General features: G+C 51.9%; 7 protein-coding genes across 7 annotated transcripts; 2 read left to right on the top strand and 5 right to left on the bottom strand.

The window, feature by feature from the left end:
- Window positions 1-3913: 3913 nt before the first annotated feature.
- MIND_00421000 (Nucleoporin-interacting protein) lies at window positions 3914-8299 on the bottom strand (the record flags this gene model as incomplete). The annotated part of the gene is made up of 6 exons (XM_037361027.1): window positions 7944-8299; window positions 7791-7893; window positions 7412-7744; window positions 4358-7355; window positions 4095-4304; window positions 3914-4038 (listed from the first exon to the last, which is right to left on the bottom strand). Exons 1-6 carry the CDS (start codon window positions 8285-8287, stop codon window positions 3914-3916), a joined length of 4113 nt encoding a protein of 1370 aa, XP_037221319.1. The 5' UTR covers window positions 8288-8299.
- A 786-nt stretch (window positions 8300-9085) lies between these two features.
- Window positions 9086-9517, top strand: MIND_00420900 (uncharacterized protein; the record flags this gene model as incomplete). Its single annotated transcript, XM_037361026.1, has 3 exons — window positions 9086-9364; window positions 9414-9428; window positions 9476-9517. The coding sequence occupies exons 1-3, from the start codon at window positions 9125-9127 to the stop codon at window positions 9515-9517; spliced, it is 297 nt and encodes a 98-aa protein (XP_037221318.1). The 5' UTR covers window positions 9086-9124.
- A 1103-nt stretch (window positions 9518-10620) lies between these two features.
- On the bottom strand, window positions 10621-11854 carry MIND_00420800 (uncharacterized protein; the record flags this gene model as incomplete). The annotated part of the gene is made up of 3 exons (XM_037361025.1): window positions 10621-11334; window positions 11387-11527; window positions 11570-11854. The coding sequence occupies 3 exons, from the start codon at window positions 11852-11854 to the stop codon at window positions 10621-10623; spliced, it is 1140 nt and encodes a 379-aa protein (XP_037221317.1).
- Window positions 11855-13104: 1250 nt separating this feature from the next.
- Window positions 13105-16187, top strand: MIND_00420700 (Nucleoporin-interacting protein; the record flags this gene model as incomplete). Its single annotated transcript, XM_037361024.1, has 11 exons — window positions 13105-13286; window positions 13334-13661; window positions 13710-13862; window positions 13912-14274; window positions 14324-14487; window positions 14533-14716; window positions 14766-15039; window positions 15088-15347; window positions 15395-15769; window positions 15816-16013; window positions 16065-16187. Exons 1-11 carry the CDS (start codon window positions 13123-13125, stop codon window positions 16185-16187), a joined length of 2586 nt encoding a protein of 861 aa, XP_037221316.1. The 5' UTR covers window positions 13105-13122.
- A 517-nt stretch (window positions 16188-16704) lies between these two features.
- MIND_00420600 (uncharacterized protein) lies at window positions 16705-17116 on the bottom strand (the record flags this gene model as incomplete). Its single annotated transcript, XM_037361023.1, has 3 exons — window positions 16865-17116; window positions 16801-16815; window positions 16705-16746 (listed from the first exon to the last, which is right to left on the bottom strand). Exons 1-3 carry the CDS (start codon window positions 17099-17101, stop codon window positions 16705-16707), a joined length of 294 nt encoding a protein of 97 aa, XP_037221315.1. The 5' UTR covers window positions 17102-17116.
- Window positions 17117-18108: 992 nt separating this feature from the next.
- On the bottom strand, window positions 18109-18501 carry MIND_00420500 (uncharacterized protein; the record flags this gene model as incomplete). The annotated part of the gene is made up of 2 exons (XM_037361022.1): window positions 18109-18198; window positions 18268-18501. The coding sequence occupies 2 exons, from the start codon at window positions 18499-18501 to the stop codon at window positions 18109-18111; spliced, it is 324 nt and encodes a 107-aa protein (XP_037221314.1).
- Window positions 18502-18877: 376 nt separating this feature from the next.
- Window positions 18878-21791, bottom strand: MIND_00420400 (Ricin B-type lectin domain-containing protein; the record flags this gene model as incomplete). Its single annotated transcript, XM_037361021.1, has 8 exons — window positions 18878-19211; window positions 19261-19365; window positions 19412-19500; window positions 19546-19711; window positions 19758-20498; window positions 20549-20899; window positions 20955-21565; window positions 21621-21791. 8 exons carry the CDS (start codon window positions 21789-21791, stop codon window positions 18878-18880), a joined length of 2568 nt encoding a protein of 855 aa, XP_037221313.1.
- Window positions 21792-22082: the final 291 nt, after the last annotated feature.

Raw genomic sequence — 22082 nt, 5'->3', positions numbered from 1 at the left:
TTCGGGACTTCTCAACCCTTGTGCGCCCTCTTTTTGTGCTCACCAAGAAGGACCAGCAATGGACTTAGGGCGACGCGGAGGCCTCTGGGTTCCAAGCGATCAAGGACGTGGTCACCTCGGAACCGGTCCTGGCGATTCCGGATGACGCACGGCCTTTCTGACTCGAGGTGACAGCTCTGATTATGCGACGGGGGCGGTTCTTTCACAATCCGCCCCGGATGGGAAGTGGCACCCTGTAGTATTCTATTCCAAAAGCTTAAATGATGTCCAGCGCAACTACGAAATCCACGACAAGGAGATGCTCGCGATCATCCGCGCACTCGAGGAGTATAGACACTTCCTCGAGGGCGCCGCGCACCCTGTCGAGATTTGGACTGACCATAAGAATTTGGAGTACTTCAGGAAGACGCAGCACCTCAACCGGAGACAGGCCCGGTGGTCCCTGTACCTCTCCCGGTTCGATTTCACGCTGCACCACAAGCCCGGCCGCGACATGGGTCGACCTGACGCCCTCTCCCGGAGACCCGACCACAGAGTTGATTCCGACAACTCCGATGTCGTCCTTCTGTGGCCTGAACTCTTTCACGTCCGCGCACTCGAGGGCGTTTCCGTTTCCGGTCCTGGCTCTGAACTCCTCCACGATATCCGCGATGCTCTCTCCGGTGAGCCTGACCTGGAGGAGCCCATTGCACTAGCAGCCTGGCAACTTCTTAAGGTTCAAGGTCAAGCTCGAGGCCCCCGCTCCTCACGTTCTGACGAGTGGGCCGTCTCCGGTGGTCTTCTCCATTTCCGAGGGAAGATCGTCGTACCAAAGGACAAGGACCTTCGAAGACGCATCATTGAGCTCTGCCATGACACTCAAGTCGCCGGACACGCAGGTTGCTTCAAGACCTTGGAGTTGGTCTCCCGGAACTACTGGTGGCCCCAAATGTCTCGCCATATCGGCTGGTATGTTGTAACCTGCGACTTGTGCTGTCGCACCAAGGCACTCCGGAGACTTCCACATGGAGAGCTGTACCCCACGGAAACGCCCCCGGAGCGCTGGCATACCGTCTCTGTTGACTTCATTGTCGAACTTCCTGAGGTCCATGGGTACGACACAATCATGGTCGTTGTCGACACCCTCGGAAAGCGCGCCTACTTCTCGGAGTGTCATACGACGGTCGATGCAGTAGGGGCAGCCCGCCTCTACTACTGGAACGTCTGGCGGCACCATGGAACTCCGGAAAAGTACATCTCTGACCGCAGCTCACAGTTCATCGCGGACTTCACCCGAGAACTTTGGTGTCTAATCGGCATCAAGCCCGCCACGTCCACCGCGTATCACCCGCAGACGGACGGACAGTGTTATATCTGTGCCGACTCCGGCAGTCCGTCTCCAATAATCGACTCCGGTATTTGGTTTTTACGCAATGAAGATTTACTGAGCGTTTCCAATTACCCCGACTTATGATCTATACAATCATCTATGCCTTATTCCTCGTGTGCAACTCCTCTTCTACTTTACTTGACTTTGTTCTAATCTTGTTACTTACTTTGTTATACCTTATTCCGTTTCCGTTACTTCTCGCACTATAAATACTTTGATGTATTATCACGTACTTCAGTTTGTAAATTAACGTTGCTGGTCTCTATCTCCCAGCATCGTCTCGACTCCGCTCTTCTCTTCTTGTCTTGTCTTGGTCAACTGGAAGCCCCGGTCACCCAATCATCCTTCTGTGGTGTTCCGCCCCCAAGTGCTCTCTCCGACTTTGATTCCGTTTCTGACTTCGACTCCATCTCCGGTCCTTTGGTCGACACGGCACTTAACAGGCAGACAGAACGTGTCAACCAGGAGCTGGAGCAATACCTGCGAATCTTCACCAACTATCAGCAGGATGACTGGGATGAGCTGATTCCGGCCGCGGAGTTTGCCTACAACAACCACGTTCACTCCTCCACGCAACAAGTCCCGTTCATGACAGACTCGGGCCGGCTCCCACGCATGGGCTTCAAACCCGGAGTCCACTCCGGCATGGAGTCAGTGAATGAGTTCCGCAACCGGATCGCCACTGGTGTTGCTGAAGCCAACCCAGGACGACCCCTTTGATGGACGCCCCGGCTACAACCAGCCCCCTCCGGACCTCAAGGACAGAGTCCCGGAGTAGGAAGTAGAGGAAATCTTGGATGCAAGGGTGAGGTATAAACCTGAATTATTTCGTTAGATGGAAAGGCTACGATGCGTCGCACGACCAGTGGGTCCGCTTTGACCGTGTCTTCGCCCCGGAGAAAGTCGCGGAGTTCTATCGTAAGTACCCTGGCAAACTACAGCACATCGCCTCCGCAACCTTCGACACAATACCCTTCCAGCCTATGTGTCGGGACGCCACATTCAAAGGGGGGGTGATATCAGGGGAAGCCCCCTTTCGGCCCCTCGGACTCCGGTCCAATTCCAGTTCCATCTCCGGCCCGGCCCTCCATCTCGCCCGCACAATCACCAATCCGTCAACACCCTCCCGACGGTCATCCTGGGACCTCGCCTGCAACGCCGCCCAAGCCTTCTGTGCCCGACAGCGGCAGCTATGGGCAAGCAGTATATAGTCAGCTCCCTAGCAGGTGGACCCTTGGAGTTTCTTCTCTTTGGATCCTCCCCTGCTAGGTTAGCTTCATTTATATTTGCTTACCAATGTTCATGCTTTGGATCCTCCCCTGCTAGGACCTTGATCTCAGGCCTCCGGGGTTGCCCTTACAGTTTCAAAACACCTTCAAAACACCACCTGTTTTCAAACTGTTTTGAAACCAGCAGCTTACCAGGGCTGGACTACCCTGCGCTGCTAGCCGGTGATAGTGCCTGTGAGTTGGAAGGTAGGCCAAGTGAATTTGACACTGAATTCCATGGAGGTTGCCAGGAATGGCTTCGGTTGGCCAGCAACACCATGACATCAATTGCCGATGACATGGTTCAGGTATCTTGGGAAGCCACATGTGACATGCCTGTCCAGACATGTTGGTTTTGAAACAGAAGCCCCAGGATATTTCAAAACTTATGGTTTCAAAACTGCTCACAGCACCCTATGGAAGATCTTAAAGGAGAGTTGCATACCATATCTGACATGTCTTCTCTAGGCCCTCAGTCAGCATCTCACTCTTCAATCAGTGCAATGGTTACCTATATACTGAATGCTGATCAAGCAAAGCATATCAAAGATTTTCTGGATAATTTATCTCAATCTTTGTCTTGATCTCTTTCAAACCACTGTTTGTAATTTTAAAGACAACTTTATTTGATTTATATCTGTCCTGTAAACATCTTACATTTCTCATTGAGTAGATTCTGGAAATAACTCAGAGGCTTCTATAGCAGCTACAGTTGAAAATATACCTCCTTGAGTTTATAGAGCTGTGTCAGAATAATATCACCCTGAGTATAGAGATTGTTCAGCCTATTATTATATATCAATACCACACTATAACAAGTAGACTCATACTCAGTGATTTGGGCATTACTAGAGAAAATAGACTCTAATAAGGTTTTTCCTTCTTCTGTTGTCTGGAGCTCCTGGATAACTTCTGGTTGCAGCTGTATTTGCTTTTCATGTCTAGAATGAAATAAAATTAAATATCTGAATTGGGATTCAAGCTCACATAAATTACCTAGGAAATTTCTTATATTGGGCCTCTGCTAAGCCAATACAGAATGATATCTTGTTAAGAAGCAGCTCAATTTGAGCTGTATGCTTCTGAGAGACAACATAAAGTTCTTGTTCTGCTTTGTCTATTGCCAGAGCTTTGTCTACCATCAACCTGCATTTCCTGAATCCTCTTCAATATTTTAAAATGCTACCTAAAAGGACCAGCTACAAAATGCACAGAAAAAAGGTACGATTTTTATCCGACTGTCCTAGCACGTTTGAATTGGCTATTTTGGTTCACCCTACAACCGCATGATGAGCTGTTTCACTCCCGACATCCACAGCCCAATATCATCCGTTTGCGAGCCTCGCGTCAAGAGGTCGACATGGATCGCCAGCGCAGCTTGACGATCGTGGTTCTCCATTGCTGCGAGGATTCATCAGTCCTGCTCGTAATGTGACAAGAAAAGGAAGTGAACGGACCACGGACAAGCACGAGTAGTTGTTCGACGACGGGGGGCGACAGCGTCTCGCAGTTGAGTGCGTCAAACAGCGGGTTGATCCGACGTTCCAAGTCCTCAGCGAGTCTCTTTTGCTGCGGCGGAATCGTCTGTTTGAGCTGTTCGAGTTGGCTTGAGATGACCTGGTACGCGGGCAGCGAGTCTTCTGGAATGTGGCTTCGGTCACCGGGAGCTAGATTTACATAGGATGAGAAGATGAATAAACAAACACGATGTCGCACTCACGATACTTGGGTGGCGGGGGGCCTTTGGGCGGGGGAGGGGCACGTGGAGGTGCTTGAGCTGGTGGGCCCTGGCCTGGAGGCCCCGGAGGAGCCCGTGATTGCGCACCTGGCGGTGGTGCATACGGTCCAGACGGCGGCTGAGGCTGCTGTTGCTGTACTTGTTGGGGAGGAGCGTAGGGACCTGCCGGCTGAGTCTGTTGCGGAGGAGGAGCATATGGTCCCGACGGGGCTGGTTGCGGTTGACCCTGAGGGGGATACTGTTGTCCAGGTGGACGACCATAAGGGCCATTATTGTCTATTGGTGCTGGACCACGCGACGGCGGAGGAGCATATTGGCTTGGGGTCGGCAATCTCGGAGGTCCTTGTGGGGGTGACATGATCCTTGATGGCGGTGGAGGCAGCTGTGTTGTAGACGGGGGTCGGGCCGAACCCATGGTCAGTGGGCCAGTTCGGCTTCCAGGCCTTGGTGGGGGCGGGATAGGCTGTTGTTGACTCAAATACGGTGAAACCGGGCCGCCAAAGCCGGGGGATGCTGGAGGCATGTTTGCAAACGGAGCAGTGATGGCCGAAGGCTTTGTGCCAACGGGAGTCGAACGTGAACTGGGGATAACGGTCGGCGCATCATTCCAGCCACCTGCATCTCGTTTGGGGGGCGCAGGAGGAGGTGGGGGTGCAAGATTCGCAAGTGAATTGGTGCGAGGCGGCAGAGGATTGACGTTTCCATTATTATTGTAAGCCGTCACTCCTTGTACTTGACCATATGACGGCCCTGTGGTTTGGAGAGGAGTGTAACCGCCCCTTCCATTATTAACTGGCGGGGGTGGGTTGTATGCGTTGGCTTGCGGAGGATTATAGGCGTTGGTTGTCGGAGGAGGAGCATAAGGTCCAGATGGTGCGGGAGGGTTATATGCAGGCGGATAAGCTGTGTTTTGCTGAACTGGGGGAGCATATGGACCAGGCGGTGCGGGTACGACAGGCTGACTTGGCACGGAGTTAAAACCACCGTAAGGCGGACGGGGAGCTGTACCCGCGGTGGGTCGAGCATTTACGACAGCTGGTGCAGGGGTCTGTGCCTGGGCTTTGGAAGTTGCTTTAACAAGACGTTCACGATGAGCCTTGACCGCTTCAGTGCCGTATGGAGCAGGAGTAAGCTCAAGGAAGCGAACTGCTTCATCGACCAGGCCTTGAGCAGCAAGAACCGCGGCGTACTCATAATACCGCTCGTAGAGTGCGCTCAGCTTATAGGTCTTGTCGGATTCTTCCGTCGTTGCTTGGAGATCTCCATCAACATAGGTCGTAGCGGATCGGAAGACGGTGACTTTCTCGATGAATGCCTGTAATGCGCGAGCCCTCGCCGAATAACTCGTCCCAACGCCAGTCTCCAACAGATTTGTTTCATCTTCAGCCAATTCTTCATCCCAAATGCCGATTAACCGCTCCAGCTTTCCGGCAGCGAGGTACGCCAGTGTTGCATTCTTGCGCCAAGCTTTCCCGTCAGCCTCTTCTCCATCCTCCGCAACCAATTTGCCTTGGCCTTCAAGTCGACCTCCCAGTTCTTCCACCAGGCTTTCGAATTCGCCTTTCTCGCGACCAGCAAACGTGCACAGTACGACGAATACTTCCTTCCACTCATTGACATCAGCGTTACGGACAACGTCTCCGAGGTCGGAATTGACGACAGCTTGTAGTACACGACCACTGCCACCATTCCCTCCTTGTTGCGACAATGTCGACGCAAAATATGCTTCTTGGGTGCGACGGAGGAGAGCTGGCCCGCCGCGAACAGCAAGTAAGATTGCATCTGCATATCGAGCCGACGCTAGGCAGAGCGACACGGCAGAATCAAAGTCGCCAAGAACAAGTGCTTGGGTGATCAACCGATCTGTTGAGGAGGCACTTGCTGGATAGATACTGAAGGAGCCAGCACCCTTGGTTGGCTCGGAGGCGACAGACGAAGGACGAGAGCCAACGGTGGCGGCAACAGAAGAGTCGAGTTGATAGTTAGTGTGCGGCACGACCGTGCTGAAGAAGTCAGAGCCGCCTGCATCTCCTCCATCAGCAGCATTCTCCTCGCCAAACAAGCTGGGTACAGTGGTTGTACTCTCAGACTCGCTAATTGTCGGCGCGGTCTCGCTGACACTGACGCTCGTGGCCGCACTGACTTCGGAAGGCGCTTTCTCGCTCCCATCATCAGTTTCGGCAAACGAAACAACGGCCTCTCGAGTCGAAATTAACTCCTCCTCCTTCATAGTTGCATCCCCGTCAGATGTCGTTAATGCCAGCGAGTCCACGGCCTCCCGAACTTTGCGCTCAACCTCCGCCTTTTCGAAACCAAGCAGAGTGATGAGTTCTTCCCGCGAGTCTGTCTTGAACAGACTGAGAAGAGCCTTCCAACCATCCCCATCAATCGACTGTTCGTGTGCCCAGTCCGCGACGGCCGCTTTGTCCTTGTCGAGGGCTTCCCGTAGACCTTGGGCACGATCGACAACATCCTGTTCAACGTGGACAGTCCGCAGGTGAACTGAGCCGCTTTGATGTTTCCCGGATGCACCAGGGAGATTCGCCACGCTGACAAGCTTCCCGCCGAAACCGAACGAGGCGGAAACAGAGCGACGAAACCACTTGGGTGGCTGGGAAAGAGAAAGGGTACCAGCAGAGCTGGTAGCAGTTCCTCCAGGTTGTAAATCGAAGATATCAGCACCGGAGGCGGCGTGAGCGGCAACCTGGGCGGCAGAATCGGCAACAGACTCGTTCGTGCCTTGAAGCGAATGGATTCCGATAGTCCCATCGAAAAACGCGGCGGCAAGAAGGTCTGGGTTGCGAGGACACCAATCAACTTGGAAAGCCCAGTTTTGCGCGCGCGGAAGTTCACCCAAAGCATCGCCTGTTTGAGGGTTCCAGCAGAGAGTCCTATTGTCCTTGCCGCAGGACAGAAGAAGGTCTGCGTCCTGAGCGCACCAAGACAGGGAAAGAATTCCCTTTTCATGACCGGTCAAGATCTGAAATGGAAGCACATGAGCGCCGGATTGAATTTTCTGAAGACACGTTAGCACACCTTCTCCGGAGCACGAGCATTGCGAAGGTCCCAGAGCATGATGATGGGCGACTGGTCGTCTTCAAGTGAGGTTACGAGACGCGTCGCGTTGTCTGGGTGCCATTTGATATCGCTCATTCCGCCAGCTCCACCTGCGCCATAAGCGAGAGCCACGACTTCGCGTTTGCCACGTAAATCCCAGACGACTGTGTTACCAGTGCTGCTCGCGCCAGCGAGAACATACTGGACCTGTCTGTTCCAAGCAACAGCGGTCATTTCATCGAGTTTGGTGGACCGAGCACCGGGGGTTGGCGTGTATGGCTTCGCTGGTGAGTTCAAGTCCCAAATGTACACCTCGAGTAAGGGTCAGAACAACGAAAAGCGAGCCAAGATAGCGTACCTCGCCACTGACGGCACCGGACGCGAGCAAGCTCGTCTGGATGGGGTTAAAATCAAGGCCACGTATCGGTCCAGTATGAGTAGAATTGCGCAAGATAAGTGCACTGCAATAGCATAAGAAACGCGGGCGTCGTGAATTCAATGACAATCTTACTCGTCGGCGCCTGCAAGAATCTTTGCGGGGTCCCATAATGCCAGCTCGCCGTTCTCCAGGCCAGCTGCGATGACACCACGCGAACGGGTTGCGTCGACGCCTCCCCAAGCAAGCCTGTTGAAACGGGCGGTGTCCTTGACGACGCCCTTGGGTCCTCGTTGCCCAGCAGCCCCAAGCTCAAACTCATTCTTGTCGAGGAAGTCCGGAGCCCAAATCTCGAGTTGGCTCTCATCGCTGAACGACTCGTCCAAAGCGCCGGCAACGGTACCCGTAGCTAGCAGAGGTAGCGAAGCGGACGGTGACCATGCAAGCGTCGATGTGCGGTGGATTTCCTTCAACTTCATGCGCGAGGCGAGAGGGTAAAAAAGAAGTGTGTGACTACCATGTGACCAGATCACGACACGTCCAACTTGCGTCCAACTCAGAAAAAAGGATTGTGAGCGAGACTACTTACTTCCAATCGTTCTTTGGGTTGCAACGAGACTTCACCACGTTGGCGTGAATGCTTAGACGTCCTTACGGCCCCGCGCATTCCAGTAAAATCTCAGGTCTTTATCACTATCTTAGACCAACATTTCCCAAACACGCAGCCCCACCTCATGCGCTCTAACTGCGTAAGATCTCGTTCGCCGTCCGCTCGACTGTCCTGGTCTTTTCGTCGGCACTCAAGATAGTTTTCTCAAACACTCTCCAAATCTCTGATTAATCTCAACGTCCCGTACATGATCATGAATATTTGTCGCGAGCAACGTCGAGGGTTTTGTTGGCGCCAACATGTCACGACAAAGCGACTACTGAAAGCTTCACGCGGACATAACAAGGTTTGCGCGGACTGTAAGTGTTGGTATCCACAACAAACACATCCTTGCAGATCGCCCCCCTTGCATTCGCTACTCTGGGATACACCAACACACCACAGTAAAAGTCAAGTCTGTCGATCTCAATACCTGAACACCAGATCGAGATGCGCGCTGGTTTTACCAGGTACAGACGAGCATTCATGTGTGGGAAAACCCTTTTTCACAAACACGCAAAAAGTCCGACAACTCTATTTTATGTTTTGTACTGGCTTCTGTGCGACCTTGGCTTTGTGTCATTCTGCTCTGGGTGTGATTGTTCAAAACCATCAGGCGCAATCGGAGGATAGGGGACAGTGTGTGACAACGTGCTTACACACTGTCATGGACACCTTCAAGGCTTGGTACTACGACTCCTTCCTCAAGAGCCTTGAACCTCCTCTGAAAGATCCAGAGTGGGTCACTCTCGATAACTGCACATTGGACGAACTTCCAGGCTTCGAGAAAAAACTTCGAGGCTTTGTGCGATATTTGGAGCGCCAGATCCACTCCCCTCACACCAGCGCAAGGCAGAAGGCTCATGCCGAAATGCAGTGTAAACAATACAGGGGTGAACTTGTTCAGGTGATTCTTGCTTGTTTTTAGCTGCTCATTACTAATTAGACGCGGTTAGATTGCGGAGGCGCTGGTGCGTTGTGCCTCTTTCATAAATGCATGGCTTATCTCGACATATAGCTCAAGAAGCAAAACGTTGATCCATCGAAGAAACGAGATTAGCACACCGGCGATGGGCTGCGTACTCGGAAATTGAGTTCCTGGAGGCAGTGAATTTGTTAGCATATGATGTGTTGGAGAGCTGCGGTTCGGGGGGGTGGAAATCAATATTCCTTCATTTTCGGTGCTCCGCGGCAAGGAGTATACTGCTCATAAAGGCGACCACTGAGATAGCATCATCAGGTCCCTAACCCTACCCTCCTCTGCCGCTGACTCTACATTGGTGGACTCAAAGACGCCAGCAACTTTCGAAGCCAGAGTGGACTTTCTTTATCGATGCAGACTGACGACCCGCCCCAAAAGACATCGCAGCATCAATTTGCAAGCACACTACTCGAGCCAGAGCCACTGAAGCAGGCGAACCCAGAGCAGCTCGAGCCGCAGACTCAAGCCCTCTAGGAACTGCGCTCCCTCCCCCCACGGCAGCCAAAGATCTCTTGCATGCGCTTAAATCCGTAAGTGACTTTAATCTGCTGTTTCCTACTCGCTGACAGCCAGTGAGGCAAAGGCGCCACCCGGAGCTCACGACGAGGCCTATATTCCTGACTGATGCGGCCTATGAATCCGAGTCGGCAACACAAGAAAGGGATCGATTTTCCACATTCCGCCAACGTCCTGCGTTCGCTGTTAAGCATGGCGGCTATTGGTGATGAATGACCACCGTCGACTATTTAGGGCATGTCTGCCACCAGCACAGGGTCGACGAGTTGACCCTATTTTCTAGTAGTCCTAGTCGGCCATCTTTTCTTGGGGCCACATCAACCACTGCTGTGTATTCAACACTCTCTCGATTCTTGAATCGCAAGAGATTTTCAAGTTAGTGCGACAATTCAACAACACATCACCTCTCCTAGATGGCTCATTGGGGCTTCTGAAGTATATGACACGCTTGTTAATGCTCTAGGCAAACACAAACTGTATATTTCAGAAACAATACTGACTTGGTCTATGACATTTTCCCCTTTGGAGCCTTGTGTTAGTTGACATACTAGAAAATCATCCAGCAGATTTGCTATTTCCTTATGTATACTTTCATACTTTCCCGCATCGAGATAATAAATCCAGAGTATTATAATGGAGCGAAACTACATTATATGATGGTGCTGCTATACGCGGGTGGGCCGACGACTGGGAGGAGCAAAAGCGGAATCATCGTCTGAGCTGGTGCTGCTGCTCTCTGTCCCGCGTTTGGAAGTTGCTTTTGAGGTAGTTCCGGAACTAGCATATGGATACTCGTCGTCAAACAGGACTTCGTCTTCTTCATCTTCCGCAGGGGGTGGTGGTGGTGGTGGTTTACTCAGCGCCGACCGCGACTGCCCAAATCGTTTTTGGCCATCGAGACTGGAGGTATTGCGTGTGGGGGTTGGGGGAAGGGGAACGCGGTACATGTCAATGACTTCCTCGTCATCGTCTTCAGGCAATACGGAGTTCTCGGTGGACATGGCCACGCTGCGACTGGGGACAACAGTCCTCGCCAGACTGCGATACGACCCTTTCCTGAGGTGGATGGCGTACGAATAGATGAGGAGGGCAAGGTAGATTTTGGACAGCCACGACACCAGGATGACGGTGAATGCCGTCCCTTGCTCGCGTGCCCATATAGCCTGGGCGGCTTCAATTCTTTGCGCGTCGGTCAGAGGCGGTCCGCTCAGTTCTGCGACAGCAATGAGCTCTTCTTGCGCGGCTGAGTTGGCCTGGCGCGCGCCATCGTGTGGAGTATGCCACCACCAAGCAGCAGCAAAATAGGCAGTCCACAGTGTCGACAACACGTAGTCCGCGCTGAAAACATGGGCAAAGTAGAGCGTTTGCCGCGCGTCTTCCTGTCCAGCCTAATTAGCGCCAATGACACAACGAGAAGCGATTCTGGCGCACGGTTTTGACCACTTGTAAACCCCACCCAAATGCGACCAGGGCGACGACCGAGTAGAGGTACAAGCTCAGCTGGGCAAACGTTCCTCCCGCTCCCGTCAACATAGCTATCAGTCCATACACTCCAGCGACTTTGTTGAGCACCTAGCACTCTCAGAAACGATTTCGCGAGTGATAGAGACTTACCGCGAACAGAATGGCGATGGTGACGCCTGTTTTCAAGTCCAGGATACCCAGGAACGTAGATAATGGCCAGACGTCGGGGCGTAGCATCAACTTCATAATGACGAGGAAAGAAAGGGATTCGTGAGGAATCATAACTTGATCCGTCATGATTCTCTCAATGTAAAATTGGTCCGAGTACAGTGACAAAATATGTTGGATTGAAACTACATCCTTCCGAGAGGGAACCCGTTCTAGATAGATTCCTCGTCTACTTGAACCCACCCCACAGATCTCCAAAAGCATCATCTTTTTTCTGTTGCGCGGGCTGGCTCGAAAACAGATCTACACTTCCACCAGCTGGCGCACTCCCCCAAACATTTGTATCTGCCGCAGGAGAAAATGCTGTTTGTTGAGTTATAGTCGGCGCACCCCATAAGCCTTGTTGGGACTGTTGTTGTTGTCCTGCTGTAGCCCAACCAGACGAAACTCCCCACATTCCTGTTCCGGCATTACCGAGCATGCTCTGAGGCTGCTGCTGCGGGACCGCAGCTCCCCATGGACTAGGCTGCTGCTGAAATTGTCCGAAGACGGGCGATGCGGCGGGGTTCGAAGGAGGAGCTGAAGAAAAGAGTGACATGATATCGTCCTTGGCGTTTTTCGTTGGTGCAGATGGCTCGGGGGCAGCTGGTGGGGCATGGAAATCAAGACTAAACAGGTCATCTTGGGGTTTGGGTTGTGGAGGAGGGACGGGAGCTGCTGCTTGCTGAATGGGTGCTCTCGTCAGGGAGGCGGTAGCTGAATGGCCTGTTGACAAGAGCTGGCGTGGCTGTGGTTGCCGGTTGACCGTCGAGTTGGAGGCACGAGGAGGCGAAGGAGCAGCAGCCCAACCGACAGGATCAGGTGTTGATTGCGGGGTGGTGGTGGTGGTCTCGCTCTCAATCACAGCGGTCTCAGAGTCCAAGATTGAGGGATCACTGGGAGGAGGACCGTCAAGTGCCCATCGACGGGATTCATACTTGGATCGAATGAAGGATTCCATTTTACTGCAGTTTCAACTAAGAAGTCGTTTCGCATAATGCTTGGGCACGCACTGGTCTGGAGGGACATGGCCAGGCTTTAGACGCGCCTCCCAGTACAGATTTGCGCGCTTATTCCCCCATTTCTGGATGCTCTGATGGTGCAATGAGGACGGATAGAAGGAGAAATTATAAGGCACGCACCTCCATTTGCTCTGGCGTCCAGGTATCGAGATCAACAGACTTGACTTTGCTGATGTGTGTCCCCATTCCTCGGTGTATCCCAGAGCAGCGAATGCAAAGAAAGACGCCAAGATTCCACGACGCCCAGCGCGGATCTGCAAGCATGAGAGAACTCATAACAGTTAACCAACATAAACAGACCGTTATGTTTGCAGTCAGCGCAAACCTTGTTGTCCACACGCTTGACGAGCTCGCGAAGTGTCCGCGTGAAGCGTTCGGTCGTCGCTTTATCCTGAACTGGACGAGACATGTTGGTGGTTCTCTCCAGATATCGTCACAACCGCGTGGTCGTGACCGGTTTGCTTTGCGCCAACAATGGCGTCCGAACTCTCGGCGCTGCTCACCTCATCCAGAAACCTCACCTCTCATTTATCGCGCCCGGAGCTACCCTCAATAAACCTCTCCTTGGACCAGATCGAGGCCCAGTCACGACGACTGGTTTCTCAACAACCCACCGCTGCAAATGAAACTGACCGCGCGTAGGTGCAGTTCAATTCTACTGATTCTATGCTAATCGTCCATCTAGGAACTATTTGCTTGCCCAAGCACACGTCGATGCATCTGCACTAAGCAGCTCCATTGCTCATCTCAATACCACCGCAACTTTTTCGCCACTCCAGCCATTGCAGGACACAGATGTTGCGGGTTACTTGCGTCACGCTCACGAGCAAAATCTCATCTCGACCATCGAGGAGGGTCGCCGAGAAACACAGGAGCAGTTCTATCGCACGCTTGAGGAGCGAAGCAGGCGGGATTGGGAGGCTAAGAAGAAGCGCGTGTTCGATGAGTTGGGCGGACGCGTAGGCGGCGACAATAAAGCTATGGCCGAACTCAAGAAGAGTTTCCACAGCAAGGTGAGCCCGCTTGTTGGCCCATTGGCCATCTTATTGAGTCAAATGCAGCCAAGTGTTACACCCAGCCTTACACTCCAAATGCAAAGCAGGATGATGATTTACGACCGCGTGATAACGAGTCTGAATGCTGCTCGTCTCCGTGGCACGTCGTATCCAATCGTTCACGCGCTCGCTCGCGCTGCTTACGAGGTTGCAACTGATGTAGGTTTCTCGCTCTCCCTCCTGCTTCCATCTTAGCTTCCATTTTTAGCCGCGTTCTGCGCAAATGTCTCAAAACTTCCATGTTCTTGCCAAAATTACAGGTGAACCGCCAGCTCTACCTCCCACGGAGCACGCAAGTGCCCACATTCTCAACGCCCCGACTTTGGAACGAAAATATGCCCGCGTATACTTGGGCAATCAAGAAACACGCGAAGCTGCCGCACTCCGTCGGCAGATCACGAACGGCGCGCGACAGGCACTGGAGGAGCAGTATTGGGATGTTTTGGAACGAACAATTCAGTCACGACCGAATGAGGCTCAGCTTGGTGGCGATCCAAGTATCGCGAACAAAGTGCGAGCGTTCCTTTTTGTGAGGTACTACAAAAATGGCGAATGGGAGGAGCGGATCGAGGTTTGTTGTGTATTCTTCTTGGTCAATGTCGATAACCGTGTTGAGATAGCTTGTCGCTGGGCAACCCTTATGGGCACGACTTTTCTTCCTGATACGAACGGGGCATTATCAAGAAGCCTTAGAGGAAGCTCTACGCTTCCAGCAATCCATTGAACACAGAGAACCCAGCTTTATTGGCCACTTCCGAACCTGGATCGAATCACCTGATCGCAGGTATGCTACATAGCAATCGTGCTCCAAGTTTCTAAGAGACTATAGACTGCCAAAGCCCAGCCGGGATCATCTTCAATCCACATATAATGCTCACATGTTACACTCATCGACATCAGATCCATTCAAACTGGCATTATACAAACTTCTTGGGAAGCTAGAGCCGTCTCGCAGGAGTGTTCCGCACGCGACATCGACGACAGAAGACTGGCTTTGGTTCCAACTGGCTATGGCAAGTTGTGAGATGCTTGGGTCGTTTCTAGTGTTGATCAGCCATTTAGGTCGACGAAGATGAAGATGGTGGGCTCCGGGGTCTTGCAGAGGTCCTCCTCGGGTATGGTGAACGACAGTTTGATGGAGCGCCAAACCAGCCAGGGGCCAAACGAGGCGTTTGGGCGGGTGTATTGCTGATGTGTGGACAGTTCGAGCGTGCAGTCGCAGCACTCTGGGAACACCAAGAGACCGAAATTGAAGCGGTCCACCTCGCCATTGCCCTTGCGTATCATGGTCTGCTCCGTGTCCCTTCACGAGCCGAAACATCAGATATGACTCCTTGTCAGTATCTTCCCATCTTTTTGTGTCAACACTGAAGCAGTTGAATAGTGTCCCTTTCACCAGCGTCTCCTCCAGCACTCAGTTTATCGACTCTCATTTGGCGATATGCGAGACAGTTCGTGAAGATGGATGCCAAGGAGGCATTGCAATACGTTTACTGCGTTGGATTGGCAGCCGACCAAGGCCCCATCGGTCAAGAACAAGTTGAAAATGCATGGGAACTCGTACGGCGCATCATTGTGCTAGGAAACAGCGGTCCTGGATGGGAGGAACTGGTCGGAGGGTTCCGTCCAGACGGAACACGATTTGTACGATGTGATCCTTTTCAGTGACCATTTCTCATAGTTTTCAACAGAGCGGTATTATCGAACAAGGCGCTTCCCTTTTATCCCTCCGTGATACGAAGGACTTCAACGAACAGATCCTCACCCGAGCTGCCCGCAATTCGGAAGAAAACGATCGCATTCCAGAAGCTATCAAGTTGTACAATCTTGCGGGCGACTACAATACGGTCATTTCATGCCTAGCCCAGGCGCTGGGTAACACCATTGCCATGCCCAGTGCCGACGAAAAGGCCAGGACAGTCGAGCGGACGGCGAATGAGATCTTACGCAGTTACGAGCGCACGAATCGGGCGGTAGGAAGAGACCGCGAGGCGGTTATTCGGCTGTTGCGGATACGAGAAGCGATCGAGGCCAAGCAGGCTGGCAGGCCGGAGATTGCGCTCGAGGTACGGAGTCTGGTTGGCTGATACTGCAGGGCTGATTCGCAAGCAGATTATGGAGTCGACGGAGTTAATACCTCTGGACGGCGACGTGGCCAGGATTACGCGAAGGGCCGAGGAGTTCAAAGAGCTGCATGAAGCGCTACAACGGAATCTGCAGACATACCTCCCACTCACGATGGATGCGCTGGCGGGTGTCCACCAAAAGATCAAGTCACAGCTCGCGCCAACAGATGCGACACGACAGATGGTATCGTGTTTCTCCCTGTGTTGAGCTTAGAGTTGCTGACATACCACGCAGTCGCTGGCCGCTCTCCGCAAGAAGTCGCGGTCGGTGATGGTCTTTGCGGGCATCTTGAAGTACCGGATGTCGCCCGATGTGTACTCGTATCTGGCGCGGTTGGACGTCGAGATTGCTTTGTAATATGGCCATCTGTCAATTAATTCCTTGTTAACGATGCTGTATCGACAAGCTAAGAGCAATTTCGGATCCTTTCTGGGCGTTGGGTATTTTAGTTGGTGCGCTAATGACCAGACTGCAACATCACGAACTTGGAGGAAACTATACCGGGCACTGCCAACTATAAGTTTTCGAAGTTCTCTCGAAGAAACGAGATTATATCTGTCTTGCATCCTCGTCATGATTACCTTTGACTTGGATTACTCGTACTCGTCCTATACCAGGTTATGTTCAGATTCGAGTCTTTTCAAGTCGTCACGAGACTGGCCATTCTGTTGACGACTCTTTGTCGTTTCGCTGGTGGATCTTCATTGAAGAACTTAGCATCGGGTTCTGCTTGATCTTGAGCACAGTTTATTTGGGACGACCATGGTAAGCTTTAAGGCCCGATTAAAACCGTGAAACACATAGGTGGAATATATTAAGACAGGAGTGGCAATTGGAAGGGGGAAGATTAAGATAGATAGAACTATATGGGTGACTAGTCTCGTTTCTTCGATGAATCAACGTTTTGCCTCTTGAGCTATATGCCACGTAGATAAATAAGCCATGCATTTATAAAAGAGGCACAACGCACCAGCGCCTCCGCAATCTAACCACTTCCAATTAGTCACGAGCAGCGGAAAACAAGCAAGAATCACCTGAGCAAGTTCACCCTTGTACTGTTTACACTGCATTTCGGCTTGAGCCTTCTGCCATGCGCTGGTGTGAGGGGAGTGGATCTGGCGCTCCGAATATCGCACGAAGCCTCGAAGTTTTTTCTCGCAGGCTCGAAGTTCGTCCAATGTGCAGTTATCGAGAGTGACCCACTCTGGATCTTTCAGAGGAGGTTCAAGACTCTTGAGGAAGGAGTCGTAGTACGCCTTGAAGGTGTCCATAACAGAGTGGCAATGTTATGTAAGCATCCCATTGTCACACGATCACTGCGTGCCTCAAACTCTCAGAAGCTCTCTCAGAATCATGGAATAGGCTATAGCGCTTGCGTATATCCGGCGCTCTTGTCTTGACCACGGGTCCAACAGGAAGGCCTACCTCCGACAACAAGCCATACCGGACGACGACAACGAACATAACTGCGCAAACCGAATTAACTGAGGCTCAGGCTGGTCGAGCGGGCACCCTACCCTATTACATGACCTCATGGCTCAATGTTGAGTTACGACGACAACGAACATAACTGCGCAAACCGAATTAACTGAGGCTCAGGCTGGTCGAGCGGGCACCCTACCCTATTACATGACCTCATGGCTCAATGTTGAGTCCGCGAATTTCTTGAGGGGAAGCAATATAGTAGCAATATCTACTTACGGTTAGCGAGACGGTCGGGAGATCTAGATGGGAGGAGTGGATCAGTGATGTGGCTGTTCACGTGCTACACCGGCAAGATAGCCGAGAGTACCGGTGGCCTTGCTTAGCGGTCGGCAGCGCTTGCCGCACGCCAAGATGTGACTTGACCGGTTCTGTTCAGTGTTCTGTTCTGTTGCAGTACAAGCAAACAGTCTTCAATGTGGACGATATTAAAATATGGCTTATCAACTTATATCGAAGCCAAGCGCGTTTCAGCCGTCATTCATTTCACTTTGATGCTCAACCACAAGGTCCGTGGCTTCGATCTCCAGACAGAGACCATCCACAGTTTCGCGCACTATGTCTTCGGCGAAACCGGTGGGTCTCTCGTGATGGCTGACCTCCAAGGCACACCTGCTTTCATTTGCGGCAACGATGGACTTGTTCTGTTCGATCCGATGACTCACACGATTGAAGGGTGCACAGTTTCTTTCCCTCTCTCTCACTGAAAGTTGTTGATCCTCTGTCTTAGCGGCTCTGGACTTGGAGATTTTGGCATAGAGGGTATTCAGAGCTTCATCCACACACACAAATGTAATCAGCTCTGCAAGATATAATATATAGCCCGTCTGCGTAAATAAATCAGGTATAACTTCATAGGGGAGGTACCCACCAACGCCTTTGCAATCTAGTCACCTGAATCAGTCTTGGTGTAATACAACGATGATATATATATATATAAGCGAGCAAGGCGCACCTCGAGACGGTAGAGTTTCAACTTTGCACACTTCTGTTCACCGAAGACCTTCACTTCGGGGCTGATGCCAGGCATTTGCAAACGTTGCTCCCAATACAACATCTCCGAACGAAAGTTGGTATCGATGGTATTAAGTTGATTGATTTCACAGTCGTAAACCGTCCGGGGGCGCTCAGGAGGAAGAGCAAAGAATTCCGCGATGGAATTCCACAAGGTTGTGAGGCAGCTGGACATGTCAAAGGAGTTGGATGATAAGATTGACCGATGCTGACATAATCCGTAACATAAACATTTTACTTACTAATTTCAATTTTTTCAACATAATAGTTGTTTGCTTGCTCACAGGACGACTCCGACTCTCAACCTTTAGTTTTTGAGCGGTCATCCCCTTCAGAGCATGCTCAAGAGGCTTGAGCTTGAGCACTGGCAGGGGGCGGAGGCTCGGTGAATGGACACCACTCCACTTTACAAAAAAAATATATATTTCCATTCTGCGCTCTAAATTTTGCAAAGTTTCAGACTGCTAATAAGCTCTAATACTACTGCGACAAGTTCAAATCCTATATCTGCTTTCATTGTTAGAATTTTATTTACAATCTCAGACTCGTAACTACACTGCGGTAAGAGTGAATTGCTGCCTCCCACTCGCATCATCAAATGAATACAAGTCCACCAAGTCCGAACCACACGACGCGACGCTCAAGAAAGTATTACAACTCGCGCGACCGCTGTAGGGTTGGACATTGAACCCACTGCCCGACGGGCTCACGACCCATCGCTGGCGGCCAGAGCCGTCATCACTGCCAAACAAGTCCACAAGATCGGCACCACAGGAGGCGGAGGACAAGAAGGTATTGCAACCGTCACGCCCGCCGGCGACCTTGATGTTGTAGACGTTCGTGAGTCCGGAAACAGCGACGAATTGGAAGTGTTGGCGGCCCGAGCTGACAGAACAGATGAGTGAATGACCAAGGCAAGATGGTATAGCCTCACCCATCGTCCGAGCTGAACAGGTCGACTTTGTTAGTCCCGCATGAAGCGACGCTGAGAATGGTATTGCATCCGGATCGCCCGCCAACGGTAATGCGGTATGTTTTTCTAGCATGATCAGATGTGGAACTAGAAAAAACCGAGATACACGTACGAAGTGTCGATACTAGATGGGGTGGCCGCGGGTAGGCCGGGCTTGTTCAAGCCTTGAGCCAGGATACTGAACATGCCGCCGATGACGGGCTGGTCAAGGTCAGTGGTAACCAGTATACCCAAAGCAAAACTCACTCGTGCTTGGAAGCCATTTGATGAGCCAGAAACGGTATCATACCAGTCGCTGAATGGGACTCGAGAAGGGGAAGTGTTGATATATTTATAAACACCATCGACGATGCTTTGTCGGACAGAGGAGTCGCTAGCAGAAGCAGCTGTCCACAACTCCCAATCAACTTTACTAAGCCGGTCGTTAGTTAAACGGGAAGAGAGGAGACAAAACTCACGTGTAAGTGTGGCGGACGTCCAACGGCACTCCATAGGTGTTCATAACAGTCTTATACTTCGAGTCTTCGAGCGCAATTGTGGCAGCGGGAATCAGGCCAAGACCAAGTAGTCGATCGGGGAATGCGTTATATTTGAGGGACCAGCTGTTCGTGTCGCCATAAGCAAGGTTGAGATACTGACCAGAAGGATCTTTCGAGACCGCGTTCCAGGTGGTGCTGTACTGCTGAGCAACCGACGAATAGTGGAGTGCATCTCCAGTTTTGCCCACAAAGTTGGCGATCCTGCCCATTTCACCGATGCCAATGATGCCTTTGAGCGCGAGGTTGGTAGCATTCGAGATGGGCCCAGCGAAATCGTCCGTCGTCAACTGGTTGTCGGGGTAAAGCGTATGCGAAACGAGGAACTCGGCCCATCCACGGAAGAGACTGTAATGAGAGGTAGCCCAGGCTTTCGCGTCGCTCTGACTGGAAGGATTTTGCAGGTACATGCCGACCAAGATGAGCATATTGGCTGATTCTTCGACGGGCATGAGCTCCCCTCCACCATCATTGTGCCCGTTCGCATTGGGGTAAGAGGAACCCAGGTCGTGTGCCGAGTAAGACTGAGGCCAGAGCCCAGACGACATATAATTGACGAGGGGATTGAGAATATGGCGCAAAAGGTCTCCGTTAAGATAGTACAAAACTGGCGCGGCGGGATAGATGACATCGACGGTCTGCATGTTACCATCCGACGAAATTCTACAAATGAAATCAGCGCACGAATAACAGGGGCACCCAACGACACGCACTCTTTCAACATCAGCCAGGGTTCGCTGGTACTGCCGACAAACTCAGTCCCTCCAAATGCTTGACGCGCGGCCAGAGCAACGATAGCTTCGTAGTTTTGCCCGTTAGCTGCATTAGCTGCGTCCGCAATCTTGCTGTCCAGAGAATTTGCACGGTTGACGGCGTTTGCTAGATCGTTGTAGAAAAATTGCACCAGGCCTTGCCAATTGGACCAGAAGTTCATCCAGTAAGCGTTGACCGGGGAGCCCTGCCATGTTATTGCCTGAGGACGGACATGCCCGACAACGTATGTTAATGTTGCTGAGGAAGAAGTTCCAACGGAACCAAGGTTGTTGGAGAAACCGAAGATTGGCCTAAAGAAATCCGTAATTCATGGGGTGGCCAACAAAGTTCGTTCAAGTTACACACCATCCGTTGTTGATAGCTCTGAAGTTGGCGTTGTTCAGGTTAGAGAGTTGTCCATTAGAAACAAACGCGGCTCGCATCGTGGATGCATTATCGCCGCTCTGCCACGTCAAACCATTTGCGTTCAATGTCGACCAGACGGCCGTGCCCCAGTTGGGGTAGTCGCCGCTTTCGCTGAACTGTGTGGGGCTCTGTGTTTGGATCGTGAATGTCTGTAGATTTCCACCCGTGACCGAAACGGAGTTGTCGACAGCCCACGATGCGACCTTGGAGGAGTCGGCATTTGCCCACTCAGCGCTGATATCCACCATAATTTGGACAGTATGGGATCCTCCATCAGTGGAAACCGCTTGAATTTGCAAGTAGGACAGTGGAATGGACTGGAGCTGGGGCGACTGTGGTTCAATGGGGGAAAGGAAAGTAAGGGTGACTTGGACGGGGCCAGCTTGCATGGCATATATAGATTTGGTGGGTGTAATCGTGAGCGACTTTTGAACAGCATTCGAAGTGGTGCCAATTGGATCTTGGGCAGGGTCCCCCATAAGTGGATAACCTTTGCCATCGACCCGCGCGATGGCCGACCACCCCTTGATAGAGCCTGTCCAGAATCTGGGCTGACATCATTGGTTGAATTTGTGCCCGCAACGGTTCAAGGCCCAAGGGACTCACCCATGACCCAACAAGACTATCAGAAGCTGACCATGTCGACACATAAGGCGACCTCACAGCAAGAGGAACAGATGGAGGCCGTACGGCCGCAAATGTCGAGCGCTTCTCGTTGAATGGCTTCGCCTGAACAAGCGAAAGAGCGGCGAGCGCGAGGAGAGAGAGGGCTCTCATCTTCCCGGACTTGAGTTGGATGATTCATGCTGTCCTAGCTGGTATTTAAAGCGTTAGCATAATAGACCCCGGAACCGCCGTTGCGTTGGGCAATGGCATGCGGAAGAAAGAACACAAGACCAGTACATCAGCTTTCGGTGTGCTGATCGCTGACGACAATCACAACAGAATCTACAAGGGAAAGCTTCGGGGAGCTTCGAGGACCGCAAGCTCGACACACATGGGTCAGGGTAGAAAGATAAAAATAGTCACCTGTTGAGATGTTGCGTTGAACGGGATAAACACTGTTGT

The sequence above is a fragment of the Mycena indigotica genome (assembly GCF_014461135.1).
Source record: "Mycena indigotica strain 171206Taipei chromosome Unknown Mind.scaff0004, whole genome shotgun sequence".
Classification (NCBI taxonomy): Eukaryota; Fungi; Basidiomycota; class Agaricomycetes; order Agaricales; family Mycenaceae; genus Mycena; species Mycena indigotica.
Note: the sequence above shows the minus strand (reverse complement) of the source record. Positions and strands in the feature narration are given on the sequence as shown.